The sequence below is a fragment of the Oncorhynchus gorbuscha genome, linkage group LG25 (genome assembly GCF_021184085.1).
Source record: "Oncorhynchus gorbuscha isolate QuinsamMale2020 ecotype Even-year linkage group LG25, OgorEven_v1.0, whole genome shotgun sequence".
NCBI lineage: Eukaryota > Metazoa > Chordata > Actinopteri > Salmoniformes > Salmonidae > Oncorhynchus > Oncorhynchus gorbuscha.
Window position 1 is genome coordinate 10,086,292 of NC_060197.1, and position 16,443 is coordinate 10,102,734.

General features: G+C 42.4%; 2 protein-coding genes across 2 annotated transcripts; one reads left to right on the forward strand and one right to left on the reverse strand.

Moving 5' to 3' along the window:
• Positions 1–107: 107 nt before the first annotated feature.
• LOC124014450 (ADP-sugar pyrophosphatase-like) lies at positions 108–3,980 on the reverse strand. Its single transcript, XM_046329437.1, has 10 exons — positions 3,814–3,980; positions 2,411–2,507; positions 2,239–2,306; positions 2,101–2,150; positions 1,919–2,026; positions 1,690–1,785; positions 1,348–1,449; positions 1,194–1,202; positions 1,042–1,095; positions 108–885 (listed from the first exon to the last, which is right to left on the reverse strand). The coding sequence occupies exons 2-10, from the start codon at positions 2,459–2,461 to the stop codon at positions 776–778; spliced, it is 648 nt and encodes a 215-aa protein (XP_046185393.1). The 5' UTR covers positions 2,462–2,507; positions 3,814–3,980; the 3' UTR covers positions 108–775.
• Positions 3,977–16,241, forward strand: cdc123 (cell division cycle 123 homolog (S. cerevisiae)). Its single transcript, XM_046329436.1, has 13 exons — positions 3,977–4,225; positions 4,742–4,813; positions 5,302–5,362; positions 5,485–5,517; positions 5,639–5,734; positions 5,856–5,962; positions 10,399–10,450; positions 10,549–10,624; positions 10,796–10,918; positions 10,996–11,024; positions 11,123–11,251; positions 15,065–15,202; positions 15,342–16,241. Exons 1-13 carry the CDS (start codon positions 4,152–4,154, stop codon positions 15,396–15,398), a joined length of 1,047 nt encoding a protein of 348 aa, XP_046185392.1. The 5' UTR covers positions 3,977–4,151; the 3' UTR covers positions 15,399–16,241.
• Positions 16,242–16,443: the final 202 nt, after the last annotated feature.

A 16,443-nucleotide genomic window follows, 5' to 3' on the forward strand; every position in this document is an offset into this window, starting at 1 on the left:
ACGGAGGATCAAGTTCAATGTGTTGCTTGCACAGCGCCACCCATTAGCCAGTAGGAGAATAGCAAAAGGCAAAAGAGGCTGAAAATAAAAGTAGGTCTACATGTTGCTATAAGAATAACATGTTTATTGACATCAAGTTCATTCAATTACTGATAATTGCTAAATAAAATGTGAGGATAATCTGCATGTCAGCCTTATACCAGTAAGGAGACATCTACACCTATGCCTTGGTCTAACAGGGCATTGGTGTGAACTAATGGATGTAAACATAAATGCACAAAACTATTGCTGTTGCGAGTAACATCTTTCAAGACATATTATAACAGTACCTTTTAAAAGTTATTTTACAGTGAAGCCTAGTCATTTGAGTTAGTGAAAGTTAGGAATGTTCCAGTATGTATTCAATTGTCATTTAGCAAGTATATTCCTATCAGTGTAAGAATTTGTATTATCAGACAGCATGTAATATCACATTAATCACAAATATGGTATCTAATTAGGACTATCCCCACAGGTAAAGGTGCATAAAAGCGGTTTGTCTTGGATAATACAAGCTGTAGGGTAACACTCCATGAATCTCATTGACTGATCCCCAAGACAACAGCTTAAAGCCATAAAATGGCCACCCTGTTGACAGTTTCATCCCTGGCTTAGTCCATATTCGTAGTGTAACAGAGAGACGACAACAAACAAGTTGGCAACCTAATGCCCTCTCCCTCTATTCACATCCATCCAGTCTACTCTCTCCACTTTACTTTCTCTTCCCATCCTTCTCTCACTGTTTGAGCACTCGGAGTTCATTGGGTTTAAAGAAGGCCTGGGACATCCCCATGCCGTAGATGTAAACCTTAGAGTCCACCACAATCTTCTCCTTCTTCATCAGGTCTGTAGGAGGAGGGGGGTTATGCAAATATGATCTCTTCAGGTAATCACTAGCAGAATATAATAACTGTAACAATATGCTTTTCTGTCTCAAATTGGATTCCATTATTACTTAACAATTGTGTTATTGTGAAGAAGAAACTTAAAATCGTTGCTCACCATCAATTTCCTTCTGGAATTCATCAAGAGGTAGAAGAAGAACTTCAACAAATTCTGGAAGTAAAAGAGAAGCCAGAATACAATTTAGTTCAATGTTATTCTAATAGTGGAAAAATAACTGAAAGTGTGATTATAAAGAAAATAATATTTACCTCCATCACCTGGAAACGAGTAAAAGAGGGAGGAAAGCAGAGAAATAAGTACACATTTAGGACAACATGTAAAATACATATCAGCTTGACAATACATTTAAAAAAAAAATCATAACAGATTCATAACATTCCAAGAGCGTGACCCGTAACCTACCCAGTTGCTGTGTGGGGTTGGTGTTTTCAAGGTCATCTCCATTGATGTTAACCATGACGATCTGTGTGGTGCAGTTAGAGAGGCCAGGGTCCAAGCAGGTCACTGCGAGGTCAGGACAAGGGGGAGAGGAAAGGGGGGGATGAAGGGGAGTTCAAACTTGTAATCTGCTGTGTGTTACTGCCCCACTAGTCACTGACATCATACTGCACTCTCACATGCCCAATGGTAAAACTGGGCACTCAGAAGATCACAGGCATACTGGATTTCTCTTTGCTGATGGAACTGGTACATGGACATAATCTGCCCTGTGTTTTGAGTGTGTGTGTGTTCATAAGACCTTACCTGGGGTGACTCCTACCACCTCCCCCTTGTAACCAGTCTCCTCCTTCAGCTCTCGCAGAGCAGCAATCTCTGCACTCTCACCCTTGTCAATCAGACCTGAGCAACAGCAAAAACACCCATAGACAGCAAACACGGATATCAGAACACAGCAGGCAAAATACAGCAATGACAGGCCTACATACACTGCATCTGAACAGAATTTTGAGATGTGACTGTAAACCCATGTCACCTGCAGGGAACTCTAGGGTACAGCACCCTATTGGTGGACGGAACTGCTTCACCATGACAACACAGTCTTTGTGGAGGGTCCTCTTCAGAAGGGCGATGATTCCCACACCTGGAATAAAACACAGGAATACATTTCTATAATGTCACTGCTTATCCATCAGTATGAAATGTATGTACACACACCATCTGCTGCATTGGCCTGTCTGGTTGTCCTTTTCGTAGTCTCCCAAGTTCTATTGAAAGACAAAAATAAATTGTAAAATGAAGGGGAAAAAATGTGTTTATCAAAAATCACTTATGGAACTCTGAGCTCTTCCATACCTTGTGTTTCCAACAGGGTCCACATAGGTGGTCTTCTCAAGTTTCAACCATTTCCCAGATGCAATGACCTGAAGAGAATACCGTTGAGTTATGTGATATTCCTAACCTTAAGAGACTCTTGTGATAGGCATTTACACCACACAATGTGCATGTTATTGTATAAAATATCTACCTCCTCTTTTACAACGTTAGGTATGGTTGTCGATTTGGGAGGGCTGCTCATCTTTCCAGTACTGTTCTCAGGGAAATGGATGGAGGATTTCGCTTGTCTGCCCAAATCCAGAAATGTTTTTTATTACATACATGAGTTGATAATTAAGAGGTATATGCAATGCAGATAGTTATACATAAACTTCATGGCAATTGCCTGCAACAAATACTCCACCTGTGGAAATGGTTCCAATCATTTTCCCACCATTCATTTTTCCCCATAGGGGATTTTAGAATCCCTTAAAATAAGGGCTGGCATGACATTTTGATCAACATGTATCTCTCTCATGGACAAGGTGACTTTTGTTAATATAGTCGGCTTTATTTACAGATTTATTGATTCAAAAATGCTAGTTAACATCAAAGTAGACATCTTGCAAGACTCCAAAACCCTTATATTGATAAACATCACCTTGTCTGAGAGAGATTTACACAGTTATCAAGACACAAAACACAACAGACCAGAAACACGGCCCTTATTTTTAAATGTTTCTAAAATTCCTTACGGGAAAAATGAAATTGTAGAACTATTGGAACCATTTCCCTGTTTGACAGCTAGGTTTTATGGGTATTATGACTCATACTCTGTGGTACTCTATGATTCGGTTTGGCACCTAGGTAATTGTGTATTTTCCATGACAATGAAAATTGTATATTCTGAATCAGGGGTGGATGGAGAATATTTACACCCTTTTTAATAGGTACATTTTTCATTGTTCCCCTTTTTAAATTCGGATTTCAATTTAAAACGATTTTTTTTAGATTAAGAATATACCATGCTTGGTTAAATAGTTATTGACGAGAGAAGCTAATATCTCACATACAAAACGAACTTTAACTCAATGCTGAACTGAACCATTTAACTACCAGCTCACTAAAATGTCGGTTAAACAACGTTAGTTTTGAGAAACCGCACAGAAAACCGGTAGAGCAAGTTGATGTAATTGGATTCAACATTCTGTCTTGAAAATAACATTCACACTATTTTGTAGGCATTCGTTTGAGGCTGTAATTTTGCGTCTGGGTATAATTTGTGGAACGTTCCAACAGGAATCCGTTCCAAAAACTTCGTAAATAACAAGGTTGCCTAACTTTGCAAACTAGTTAGCTATACCAAGTAAATGTCTATTACAGCCTGATTAATCAGACTACTAAATTAGCTAGCTACCAAGCTAATTTCTCCGCACCATTGTCAGGGAAGTTTCTGATGAACTTTAAACATCCTTCACCATGGAGAGGAATTTAGTCCGCTAACTCATTCCTAGCAAAATCCCACATCCTGTTATGTAAATATTCTTAAAACATATCAATATATATTTTTAAAAGCATAGTTACTTCTAAATTGGATACATGTGCAGTACTCACATGAAAATGAAGTGGGTTTAGCCACAAGTCAAGTTAAAGAAGTGAAGACTCCCTGAGGGGAAAAAAATGAAAGCTCCCAACATTGATCACGCCTACGTGCGCAACGCAAAAATAATCTCCCTCTTCTGAAAAATATTATAATACATTAGAGATGGTCTACAACCATTCCAGATAACCTAACCTGAAATATAATTCAATTAAATATTGCTAATAATTAGAAGCCATTATAATTGTGTTGTTTTGGAAAGGTTGTAAACTACATGGAAACCAATGTCAATCGCCTTTTTCTTATGGGAACTATATGTGGCTGGACTCACTTCCGGTAAATCATCTGCAGTATGAAGAAGGAGCAAGTTGTAAATTGTCAGTTTTCGGTCTGGTATCCGATATTTAAGAAGCATACTATCAAAAGGTGAACTCTTTAACTTGACCAGCACAGTCTCAGATATGTTGTTGATTTCGTCACTCTCAAAAAACACTGGTTGTGCTATAATTTGGGTAGCTAACGTATAGTTGTCTGTTTATAGCTAGCAAGCTGTGTGTGTGTGTGTGTGTGTGTGTGTGTGTGTGTGTGTGTGTGTGTGTGTGTGTGTGTGTGTGATGTGTGTGTGTGTGTGTGTGTGTGTGTGTGTGTGAGAGATATATATATATATATATATATACCCGTGTTCGTCTGATATTTTAACACAGCCAAACTACTTTTATTAGCTAATTGTGAATTCTTACAAACCACACCTGTCCTTTACTGTTAAACATTTTAATCTGTTAGAAGTGCCAGGTGTAAATGCTTGTGTGATGATATTATCATTGATATTGCATCAGCTCAATCTCAACCTTAGAGACTGTTTGTTTTCTCTTATCTTTGGTCAATACTAGTCTGATAGTTTGTGTTGTGTAGGCCTTATGTTTGGTGTTATCTTTCTTTCAGTTTGATTCTCCCACTGCCTCAGAATGTAATAGATTATTTGCTGGACGATGGAACTCTAGTAGTTTCTGGAGGGTAAGCATAACTTTACTTACCCTTAAAGCACATACATCTAGTGTCCTGTATTCCCATACACGGTCACTTGTGGGCAATTCCACGGTAACATAATTACTCTTAGACAATTTTTTAAAATAAAAATTAAATAAAAAAAAACATTGATTTCAAAGTTTAACATACCATAAAACGTTATGCACAATGACTACTTTGAACAATTTACACAGTAACAAAAAAAACACACTGGTAAATGGTAAAATCTCCCTCAGTTTTATTATTTTGCCAAACTTGATCTGCACAGTTCTTCCTGTAAATTGTTTTTTGTATAGATTTCTGTGGAAATTGTTGAAAGTAGTCCTTGTGCATGGAGTTCTATAGTTTTTTAAAACTTTGAAATCAATGGGCATACATTTTTAAGTGAAAAATCTGACTCTCAGCGTATTCTGTGACTGTAATTCCGTTGGAATTGCCCTTGGAATACTCACTGATAAAATCTCGCCTCATTCCAGGGACAACAGCAATCAGCAAAACCAGACCAACAACAGTGACTCAGAGGAGGAAGATGTTCAGGTAATTTTGCTCCAGACATAGAGGTGCACTCCATTTCGCTCTCTAGTAAAAGTTGAGACTGAAAAGGCAGACTTTATGCTCAATTACTGATCGAATATATTTTCTTCTCTCAACAAAATTAGTGGTCAGATGATGAGACAACCACCACTGTAACAGTAAGTAATGTAGATAATGTTAAATATGATCAATCCATCGGCATATAAGTTTTGTCAAGTTTGTAATATGATATGCATACAATGAATAGGTGGAGATTTGTTGTGATGCTTTGTGTTCCAGGCTCCAGAGTTCCCAGAATTCAACTCTAAAGTGCTGGAGGCCATCAACACCCTAGGTGGGTGTGTCTTTCCCAAACTGAACTGGAGTGCACCACGGGTGAGAAACACAACCCTCAACACACCATCAATATATGGTTGAAATACTGTCCTCAGTGTGTCTGTCTGAGTGCTGATTTTGAGTGAATAAGTGTGTGTGTGTGTTTCCTTCTCTCCTGCAGGATGCTAACTGGATTGCTCTGAACAGCTCCCTGCAGTGTCAGAGTCTGAGCGATATCTTCCTGCTCTTCAAGAGCTCTGACTTCATCACCCACGACCTCACACAGCCGTAAGAATCTCCTCCACGCACTCACATTCTCACTAGGGCTGTTGCGATGACCGTATTACCGCCACACCGACAGTCATGAGTCATGACTGCAGTCAAATTCCACGTGACCGTGAGTCACGGTAATCTCCTATTATGCACTCTGGACATACGTTGACAGTACCCAACTCACTTACGACCTTCAGCTCGCTAATGGCCTGGTACTAAGCAGTCTATTGTTCCTCCATCAGGTCCTAATGGCTTGGTACTCAACTCTCTATTGTTCCTCCATCAGGTTCTAATGGCCTGGTACTCAGGGCTCTATTGTCCCTCCATCAGGTCCTAATGGTCTGGTACTCAACTCTCTATTGTTCCTCCATCAGGTTCTAATGGCCTGGTACTCAGGGCTCTATTGTCCCTCCATCAGGTCCTAATGGTCTGGTACTCAACTCTCTATTGTTCCTCCATCAGGTTCTAATGGCCTGGTACTCAGGGCTCTATTGTCCCTCCATCAGGTCCTAGTGGACAGGTACTTGGTGCGCTATTGTCCCTCTATCAGGTCCTAATGGTCTGGTACTCAGGCCTCTATTGTTCCTCCATAAGGTCCTAATGGCCTGGTACTCAGGGCTCTATTGTTCCTCCATAAGGTGCTAATGGCCTGGTACTCAGGGCTCTATTGTTCCTCCATAAGGTCCTCATGGCCTGGTACTCAGGGCTCTATTGTTCCTCTAACCACTCTGACATGAATGCAAATGCAATGGAAAATCACATCAAACATATCATGTTTTTAAAACTCACCTCACTGTGATGATCAATTTGGCGAAAGTTCAACAACAGGTTGAAACTGAGTGAAAAACGTGGTTGTTGTGGATGTTGTTTCAAAACCAAATACAACAAAATGGACAGTGCATTCTAAGGTGATGATTAATTTGAAACACCCATACCCATATATTAGCCCAAGACCGGAAAAACAAAAAAAAACTGTTTTAAAATGATTGTGCCTTTTTACAATACATAGCCGACCGCATATTAAGCCACGGTAAACAATTCAAATGTCTTTGGGAGATAATTGGTCTAGACTATAAAATTAAACCAATTATAGTTGTCCCTTTGAATGTGGACTGGATTATTATGACTACTGAATGGACTCGTTACCTTATGCTACGCTCCAAACTTTTAGTAAAGACATGATTAAATTCAGAATAATTGTTTACATACTGTTTTACCCACTTCATATGTGTATATACTGTATTCTAGTTAAGGCTCATCTTACAGTGTATTCAGAGCCCTTGACTTTTTCAACATTCTGTCAAGTTACAGCATTATTCTAAAATTGATTAAATAAATACAAATACGCATCAATCTATACACAGTACCCCATAAGGACGAAGTGAAAACAGGTTTTTAGACATTTTTGCAAATGTATTAAAAATAAAAACAGATATCACTCTGACAGAGCTCCAGTGTTCCTCTGTGGAGATGGGAGAACCCTCCAGAAGGACAACCATGTCTCCAGCACTCCACCAATCAGGCCTTTATGGTAGCTTTAGACAGACGGAAGCCACTCCTCAGTAAAAGGCACATGACAGCCCACTTGGAGTTTGCCAAAGGGCATCTAAATGACTCAGACCATGAGAAACAGGATTCTCTGGTCTGATGAAACCAAGACTGAACTCTTTGGCCTGAATTTCAAGCATCACGTCTGGAGGAAACCTGGTACCATCCCCATGGTGAAGCGTGGTGGCAGCATCATGCTGTGGGAATGTTTTTCAGAGACCGGGACTGGGAGACTAGTCAGGATCAACGGAAAGATGAATGGAGCAAAATACAGAGAGATCCTTGATGAAAACCTGCCCCCAGAGTGCTCAGGATCTCAGGTCTGGGGCGAAGGTTCACCTTCCAACAGGACAACGACCCTAAGCACACATCCAAGACAACACAGGAGTGGCTTTTGGACAAGTCTCTGAATGTCCTTGAGTGGACCAGCCAGAACCCAATTGAACCTATCTGGAGAGACCTGAAATTAGCTGTGCAGTGATGCTCCCCATCCAACCTGACAGAGCTTGAGAGGATCTGCAGAGAAGAATGAGAGAACCTCTGCAAATACAGGTGTGCCAAGCTGGTAGCGTCATACCCAAGACGACTTGAGGCTGTAATCGATGCCAAAGGTGCTTCAACAAAGTACTGAGTAAGGGTCTGAATACTTATAAATGTGCCATTTCCGTTTTTGCTTTGTCATTATGTGGTATTGTGTGTAGATCGATGAGTGAAAAAAACAATACATTTTAAAATAAGCCTGGAACTTAACAAAATGTGGAAAAAGTCAAGGGGTCTGAATGTTTTCCAAATGCACTGTAAACAGACAATGAAAGCTCTTGCAACATTCAATGATGACATTTCTCTAAAACAGGCTATAGGCTACATGTGCACCACCAAGTCAGAACAGTAGGCTAAGTAGATTATGAGGGGGAAAGGGACCAAATTTTTAGGGTGAGGCACATGGGCTACTAACGGCTTACTACACAACATACACTTATGTATACTGAAGCAAAGAAAGTAATAATTTCTCCCTAGCATATTACCTCATTTATGCAGCAGCAGCATATAAGACATTTTGGGACTCCCCTTGTTGTGCTGTGCTCACTTGAACAGGAAGGTGGCGGTCCTTCTTGTGGGCAAATTTTGTCATCTCCCTTTGTCATCAAACTCTGCATTTATGGTGCTTTCAAGAGAACTGGGAACTCTGGGGGGACGGGGGGTGGACCATGACAAGGTTGAATCATAACGTCAGTGATTTTCAGGTCAGAGCTCGAGAAAGAGGCCCGAGTTCCCGACTTGGAATTCCAAGTTGAATAATCATTCAACTTATTTTCCCTGTTAGAATGATTATTTTTCCCGACTTCCCAGTTATCTTGAACTCACTGACGTCTGAGATTTCCCAGTACCTATTTTCCAGTTGTTTTGAGCGCGCCAGAAATCATGCTGGATTGACAGTTTGGCCAATGTATTCATCCTTTTGGTGTCCTTTTTAAGCATGGAAAAGACCTTTAAACCCAGACTTGGACCATACACCCTCTCCACTGAATAGCTGGCTAATGATTGCTTTGCAACGCTTGCAGTTAGCCACTGAATCCTTCCAAACCACTCATTGTTGAATTTGCGATTTCGAACTTGTTGTGTTATGTTTATGGCTGATGCGCACCGATACGTTTTATCTTCTCTTCATATGACAGTAGATTGTCAGTAGATTGTTGACTTGATTCATGATGATGACTGCTTGTCTAGCTTGCTAGCTAAGATTTTGAAAGTATGATGTTGACATGATCAGTCTAATCAAAGCTACAGTAGATATAACTTGATTTGATGTAATTTTATCTTTGGCTAATGACCTTGAGCCTTCTTGGATGGGTGCTTCTAATGTAAATCTATGGCAGCACCCAAGAGGCTTGAATTTTCGAGCTATCCCTCTAGATTTTCTGGTGACGTAGTGTCCCGATGAGTGACAGAACACTGAGCCAATCACGGCGCAACAAGAGAACATCACTAACCCCTACGCTCTGTATTATCCCCTGGCTGCCCCTTCACCACAGAAAGCACTGAGCTGGGCTGAAACACCTGCATTTTGGAGCTGCCTTACTCAGGAAAGCAAAAAAGAGACCATGTTTGTATGTGGCTTTATTAACTCCATCATTTAAAAAAAACATTGTTTGCAACCTGATGTGACACACATTAATGCCAAAATGATATGTAAAACAGTCAAAAAAAATATATATCTTTGAATGACGGGTCACCACTGTTTACTGCATTGTTGGCGCTAGGAACATAAGCATTTCACTCCATCCGTGTTAACATATGCAAAATATGTGTACGTGACCAATAAACTTTGATTTCATGAGTGAAAATATGATGATACTGGATGAGAGAACAGCGTGTGCAGTCTGAGGCAAGCTTTTTACGCAGGGATGTGGCAGGGATGTGCCCCTGCATGGTCATGTGAATGCCATAGATTAGGGCCTAATGAATTTATTTCAATCCTTATATGAACTGTAACTCAACAAAACCTTTTAAATTGTTGCGTGTTGCATTTGTATTTTTGTTAAGTATAGATGGGTTTTCTACCCGCTGTGGGAAAACACTGCAGGCAGTGAGTCAGCCTATCTGACAGCAGTTGGCTGGGAAGAGGTTTGGTGAGATTGCTTCTTCGTTGATTTACTGCTCCCATTGGGGCGCTCTGATAATGGACCCAGTTGGCAGACAGCTCTGGCATGGTGGAGAACTTAATACAGCACTGTTCAGCACTTGATTTGGTACTGAGCATTCAAGCCCAATGAGGAGTATTTGTGCAAGTGTGCATGTGTGTGAAGATTACATATACTACTCTTGTATTTGTGTGAATGCAAGTGTGTGAGTTTAATGTGAGTCTAGAACCGAATGGTCACTGTAACAATCTCCCTCTACAGATTCCTTCACAGCAGTGACGAGGATTCTCAGAATCCAGCCATAAACTATGAGGTATAAAACACGCACACACCTGCTTACACTCCCTTTTCCACACACACACACATTTTTTTCACACTATTTAATAGTGTTGTTTATACCCCTGAGTTCAGCTGGTCCTGAGGAAGTGGAGTGAGCTGCTACCTGGTGGGGAGTTCAGGTGTTTCATAAAAGAGAACAAGCTGATTGGTAAGTACTGTATGAAGAGGTTAACACACCATTCACCTTTACTCTCACCCTCCCTCAGCGATATTCAGCGAGCCTGTGTTCACTTGCACTGTTCCCAAGATAGTGTGGCAAGCGTTAGGGCTGTTGTGTGGACTGAAGATCTGTTCTGAGAGCTGTGTGTGTGTTTTTTAGGTATCTCCCAGAGAGACTATACCCAGTACTACCACCACATCTCTAAGCAGGAAGCCCAGATCTGCCACTCCATCCAGGAGTTCTTCAGCCAACACGTCCAGTATCAGTTCCTAGATGAGGACTGTGAGTGGGATTCGGTGTGGTGTGATAATTAGAATATATTGTAATAAGAGTAATGCAGTATGTTTTCTGTTTTACAGTTGTGTTGGATGTCTACAGAGATAGCTGGGTAGGTCTTGTCATTTATATTTCCAGCCATTATTTCCTGCCTCTGTTTGGTTGTAGCTCACGAGTATGTGCATCTTTGACGCTGTGTGTCTTCGACAGGGGAAGGTGTGGCTGATCGATCTCAACCCCTTTGGTGAGGTAACCGATTCACTGCTGTTCACGTGGGAGGAGCTTACCTCTGGGAACAGCCTGTCAGCCAATCAAGAGGAGGGTGACACAGCCCAGCAGGTCAGTGACACAGGCTGTGGCTTTGTTGTACGTATGCATGTGTGTATGTTTGTTCATGTGTGCAAGTCTTTCTGTGCTTATTATCCCATTAACACCAGTTTGTGGTGTCTGTATCTGTAGGAAGGCCCTGTGTTAACACCAGTTTGTGGTGTCTGTATCTGTAGGAAGGCCCTGTGTTAACACCAGTTTGTGGTGTCTGTATCTGTAGGAAGGCCCTGTGTTAACACCAGTTTGTGGTACGTCTGTATCTGTAGGAAGGCCCTGTGTTAACACCAGTTTGTGGTGTCTGTATCTGTAGGAAGGCCCTGTGTTAACACCAGTTTGTGGTACGTCTGTATCTGTAGTAAGGCCCTGTGTTAACACCAGTTTGTGGTACGTCTGTATCTGTAGGAAGGCCCTGTGTTAACACCAGTTTGTGGTACGTCTGTATCTGTAGGAAGGCCCTGTGTTAACACCAGTTTGTGGTACGTCTGTATCTGTAGGAAGGCCCTGTGTTAACACCAGTTTGTGGTACGTCTGTATCTGTAGGAAGGCCCTGTGTTAACACCAGTTTGTGGTACGTCTGTATCTGTAGGAAGGCCCTGTGTTAACACCAGTTTGTGGTACGTCTGTATCTGTAGGAAGGCCCTGTGTTAACACCAGTTTGTGGTACGTCTGTATCTGTAGGAAGGCCCTGTGTTAACACCAGTTTGTGGTACGTCTGTATCTGTAGGAAGGCCCTGTGTTAACACCAGTTTGTGGTACGTCTGTATCTGTAGGAAGGCCCTGTGTTAACACCAGTTTGTGGTACGTCTGTATCTGTAACACCAGTTTGAAGGCCCTGTGTTAACACCAGTTTGTGGTACGTCTGTATCTGTAGGAAGGCCCTGTGTTAACACCAGTTTGTGGTACGTCTGTATCTGTAGGAAGGCCCTGTGTTAACACCAGTTTGTGGTACGTCTGTATCTGTAGGAAGGCCCTGTGTTAACACCAGTTTGTGGTACGTCTGTATCTGTAGGAAGGCCCTGTGTTAACACCAGTTTGTGGTGTATCTGTAGGAAGGCCCTGTCTGTATCTGTAGGAAGGCCCTGTGTTAACACCAGTTTGTGGTACGTCTGTATCTGTAGGAAGGCCCTGTGTTAACACCAGTTTGTGGTACGTCTGTATCTGTAGGAAGGCCCTGTGTTAACACCAGTTTGTGGTACGTCTGTATCTGTAGGAAGGCCCTGTGTTAACACCAGTTTGTGGTACGTCTGTATCTGTAGGAAGGCCCTGTGTTAACACCAGTTTGTGGTACGTCTGTATCTGTAGGAAGGCCCTGTGTTAACACCAGTTTGTGGTACGTCTGTATCTGTAGGAAGGCCCTGTGTTAACACCAGTTTGTGGTACGTCTGTATCTGTAGGAAGGCCCTGTGTTAACACCAGTTTGTGGTACGTCTGTATCTGTAGGAAGGCCCTGTGTTAACACCAGTTTGTGGTACGTCTGTATCTGTAGGAAGGCCCTGTGTTAACACCAGTTTGTGGTACGTCTGTATCTGTAGGAAGGCCCTGTGTTAACACCAGTTTGTGGTAGGAAGGCGTCTGTATCTGTAGGAAGGCCCTGTGTTAACACCAGTTTGTGGTACGTCTGTATCTGTAGGAAGGCCCTGTGTTAACACCAGTTTGTGGTACGTCTGTATCTGTAGGAAGGCCCTGTGTTAACACCAGTTTGTGGTACGTCTGTATCTGTAGGAAGGCCCTGTGTTAACACCAGTTTGTGGTACGTCTGTATCTGTAGGAAGGCCCTGTGTTAACACCAGTTTGTGGTACGTCTGTATCTGTAGGAAGGCCCTGTGTTAACACCAGTTTGTGGTACGTCTGTATCTGTAGGAAGGCCCTGTGTTAACACCAGTTTGTGGTACGTCTGTATCTGTAGGAAGGCCCTGTGTTAACACCAGTTTGTGGTACGTCTGTATCTGTAGGAAGGCCCTGTGTTAACACCAGTTTGTGGTACGTCTGTATCTGTAGGAAGGCCCTGTGTTAACACCAGTTTGTCACGTCTGTATCTGTAGGAAGGCCCTGTGTTAACACCAGTTTGTGGTACGTCTGTATCTGTAGGAAGGCCCTGTGTTAACACCAGTTTGTGGTACGTCTGTATCTGTAGGAAGGCCCTGTGTTAACACCAGTTTGTGGTGTCTGTATCTGTAGGAAGGCCCTGTGTTAACACCAGTTTGTGGTACGTCTGTATCTGTAGGAAGGCCCTGTCACCAGTGTATCTGTATCTGTAGAAGGCCCTGTGTTAACACCAGTTTGTGGTACGTCTGTATCTGTAGGAAGGCCCTGTGTTAACACCAGTTTGTGGTGTATCTGTAGGAAGGCTGTATCTGTAGGAAGGCCCTGTGTTAACACCAGTTTGTGGTACGTCTGTATCTGTAGGAAGGCCCTGTGTTAACACCAGTTTGTGGTACGTCTGTATCTGTAGGAAGGCCCTGTGTTAACACCAGTTTGTGGTACGTCTGTATCTGTAGGAAGGCCCTGTGTTAACACCAGTTTGTGGTACGTCTGTATCTGTAGGAAGGCCCTGTGTTAACACCAGTTTGTGGTACGTCTGTATCTGTAGGAAGGCCCTGTGTTAACACCAGTTTGTGGTACGTCTGTATCTGTAGGAAGGCCCTGTGTTAACACCAGTTTGTGGTACGTCTGTATCTGTAGGAAGGCCCTGTGTTAACACCAGTTTGTGGTACGTCTGTATCTGTAGGAAGGCCCTGTGTTAACACCAGTTTGTGGTACGTCTGTATCTGTAGGAAGGCCCTGTGTTAACACCAGTTTGTGGTATCGTCTGTATCTGTAGGAAGGCCCTGTGTTAACACCAGTTTGTGGTACGTCTGTATCTGTAGGAAGGCCCTGTGTTAACACCAGTTTGTGGTACGTCTGTATCTGTAGGAAGGCCCTGTGTTAACACCAGTTTGTGGTACGTCTGTATCTGTAGGAAGGCCCTGTGTTAACACCAGTTTGTGGTACGTCTGTATCTGTAGGAAGGCCCTGTGTTAACACCAGTTTGTGGTACGTCTGTATCTGTAGGAAGGCCCTGTGTTAACACCAGTTTGTGGTACGTCTGTATCTGTAGGAAGGCCCTGTGTTAACACCAGTTTGTGGTGTCTGTATCTGTAGGAAGGCCCTGTGTTAACACCAGTTTGTGGTACGTCTGTATCTGTAGGAAGGCCCTGTGTTAACACCAGTTTGTGGTGTCTGTATCTGTAGGAAGGCCCTGTGTTAACACCAGTTTGTGGTACGTCTGTATCTGTAGGAAGGCCCTGTGTTAACACCAGTTTGTGGTACGTCTGTATCTGTAGGAAGGCCCTGTGTTAACACCAGTTTGTGGTACGTCTGTATCTGTAGGAAGGCCCTGTGTTAACACCAGTTTGTGGTACGTCTGTATCTGTAGGAAGGCCCTGTGTTAACACCAGTTTGTGGTACGTCTGTATCTGTAGGAAGGCCCTGTGTTAACACCAGTTTGTGGTACGTCTGTATCTGTAGGAAGGCCCTGTGTTAACACCAGTTTGTGGTACGTCTGTATCTGTAGGAAGGCCCTATGTTAACACCAGTTTGTGGTGTCTGTATCTGTAGGAAGGCCCTGTTTTAACACCAGTTTGTGGTACGTCTGTATCTGTAGGAAGGCCCTATGTTAACACCAGTTTGTGGTGTCTGTATCTGTAGGAAGGCCCTGTTTTAACACCAGTTTGTGGTACGTCTGTATCTGTAGGAAGGCCCTGTGTTAACACCAGTTTGTGGTACGTCTGTATCTGTAGGAAGGCCCTGTGTTAACACCAGTTTGTGGTACGTCTGTATCTGTAGGAAGGCCCTGTGTTCCGCTACACCACCAGTGATGTGACGGTGCAGCCCAGTCCCTGTCTGAGCTACCGGATCCCTAGGGACTTTGTGGACCTCTCCACCGGCGAGGACGCATACAAGCTCATCGACTTCCTCAAACTGGTGAGACTGACGGCAGTGGTGGTTCACACTGTTTAAGATCATCTTAAAACAACCCTTTAGCAATCTCCACGACCGTCTTACAATTTCATTTTCCGGCATCAGTTTTTATAATCTCACTCTTTCCCTCATTTCGCTGCAGAAGAAACGCCAGCAAGAGGACTCTGAGGAAGAGGTGGAGGAAGAGGTACGACAGTGACAGCCCCTGAGGAGCAGCGTCTCTGTACGGTGACTGTTCCCTCAGACTGTTAGCCTAGCATAACAGTAACCCTAAAACTGTTAGGTTAGCGGTTAGCACAGAGACTACTAGACGCATGGAGGTTTATCCTTACTAGCTCTTTAATCTTCTGATGGAATCCATACACTTTTGGTCCTCACCTTAGACCTATCCAGAATGCTGCAGATAGAAATGTATTGAATAGAACAAACACAACAAACCATAATGAGGAGAAAAGTATACCTGCAACACTGTAAAAGTCCCGTTAAATCTCATGGTTGTGTGTATTTAAGAGGGGAGTTCAAAGCAGTGCTCCTGTTCTATTGGCTCGGCGTGTCTACTGTAAATATAAATACTGTAACTTGACATTGTGTAAAGGTAAGGGGGAGTCTGTTACAGGAATCTGTGTATAGGAATAAAGAATGCTCAACTTTTATAATACAGAGCTGGGGAAGAGGTGTCTCTTAATTTGTGTGTATAGCAGGTACATCATGGGATTGAAATTTCTGAGGGAGATAACCAAAGGGTCAGAGTTTTTTTTACTTAATCCACTGGACTTTCTCTCTTCACACACACCAAATACACATTTTTCCATGTACTTTGTGATGGTTTTGTTAAACATCTGTATGTAATAGCAATACAATGGATTACTCAAGAAGTCTCTGTGCAACTCTTTCAAACATTCCAGTTCCTTTACTCACTCTTTCTGGTCATTATAATTCTGTCTGTTAGTGTAGAATTTTTTTTTTTCTTATCACTGGTTTATTTTCTATGTGCTGGCAAAGAAAGGTATTCTGATTGGGTAATAAATTGCTGGTGTGTGTCCATTGTTGTCAGTCTGTTTTTGGGTAGACTAAAATAGAAGGCATACTACTTTCACTGGTAGATTATACAATTTCTCTACAGTGACTGTGGTAAAAAAGTGGAATGGAATTTGGCACCAATGACTAGACTGGCTAGTTGGGAAACAGTAGTGCATTTTTATTAAAGTCCACTTGGGGGAGCTGTTTACCTATAATGAGAACCA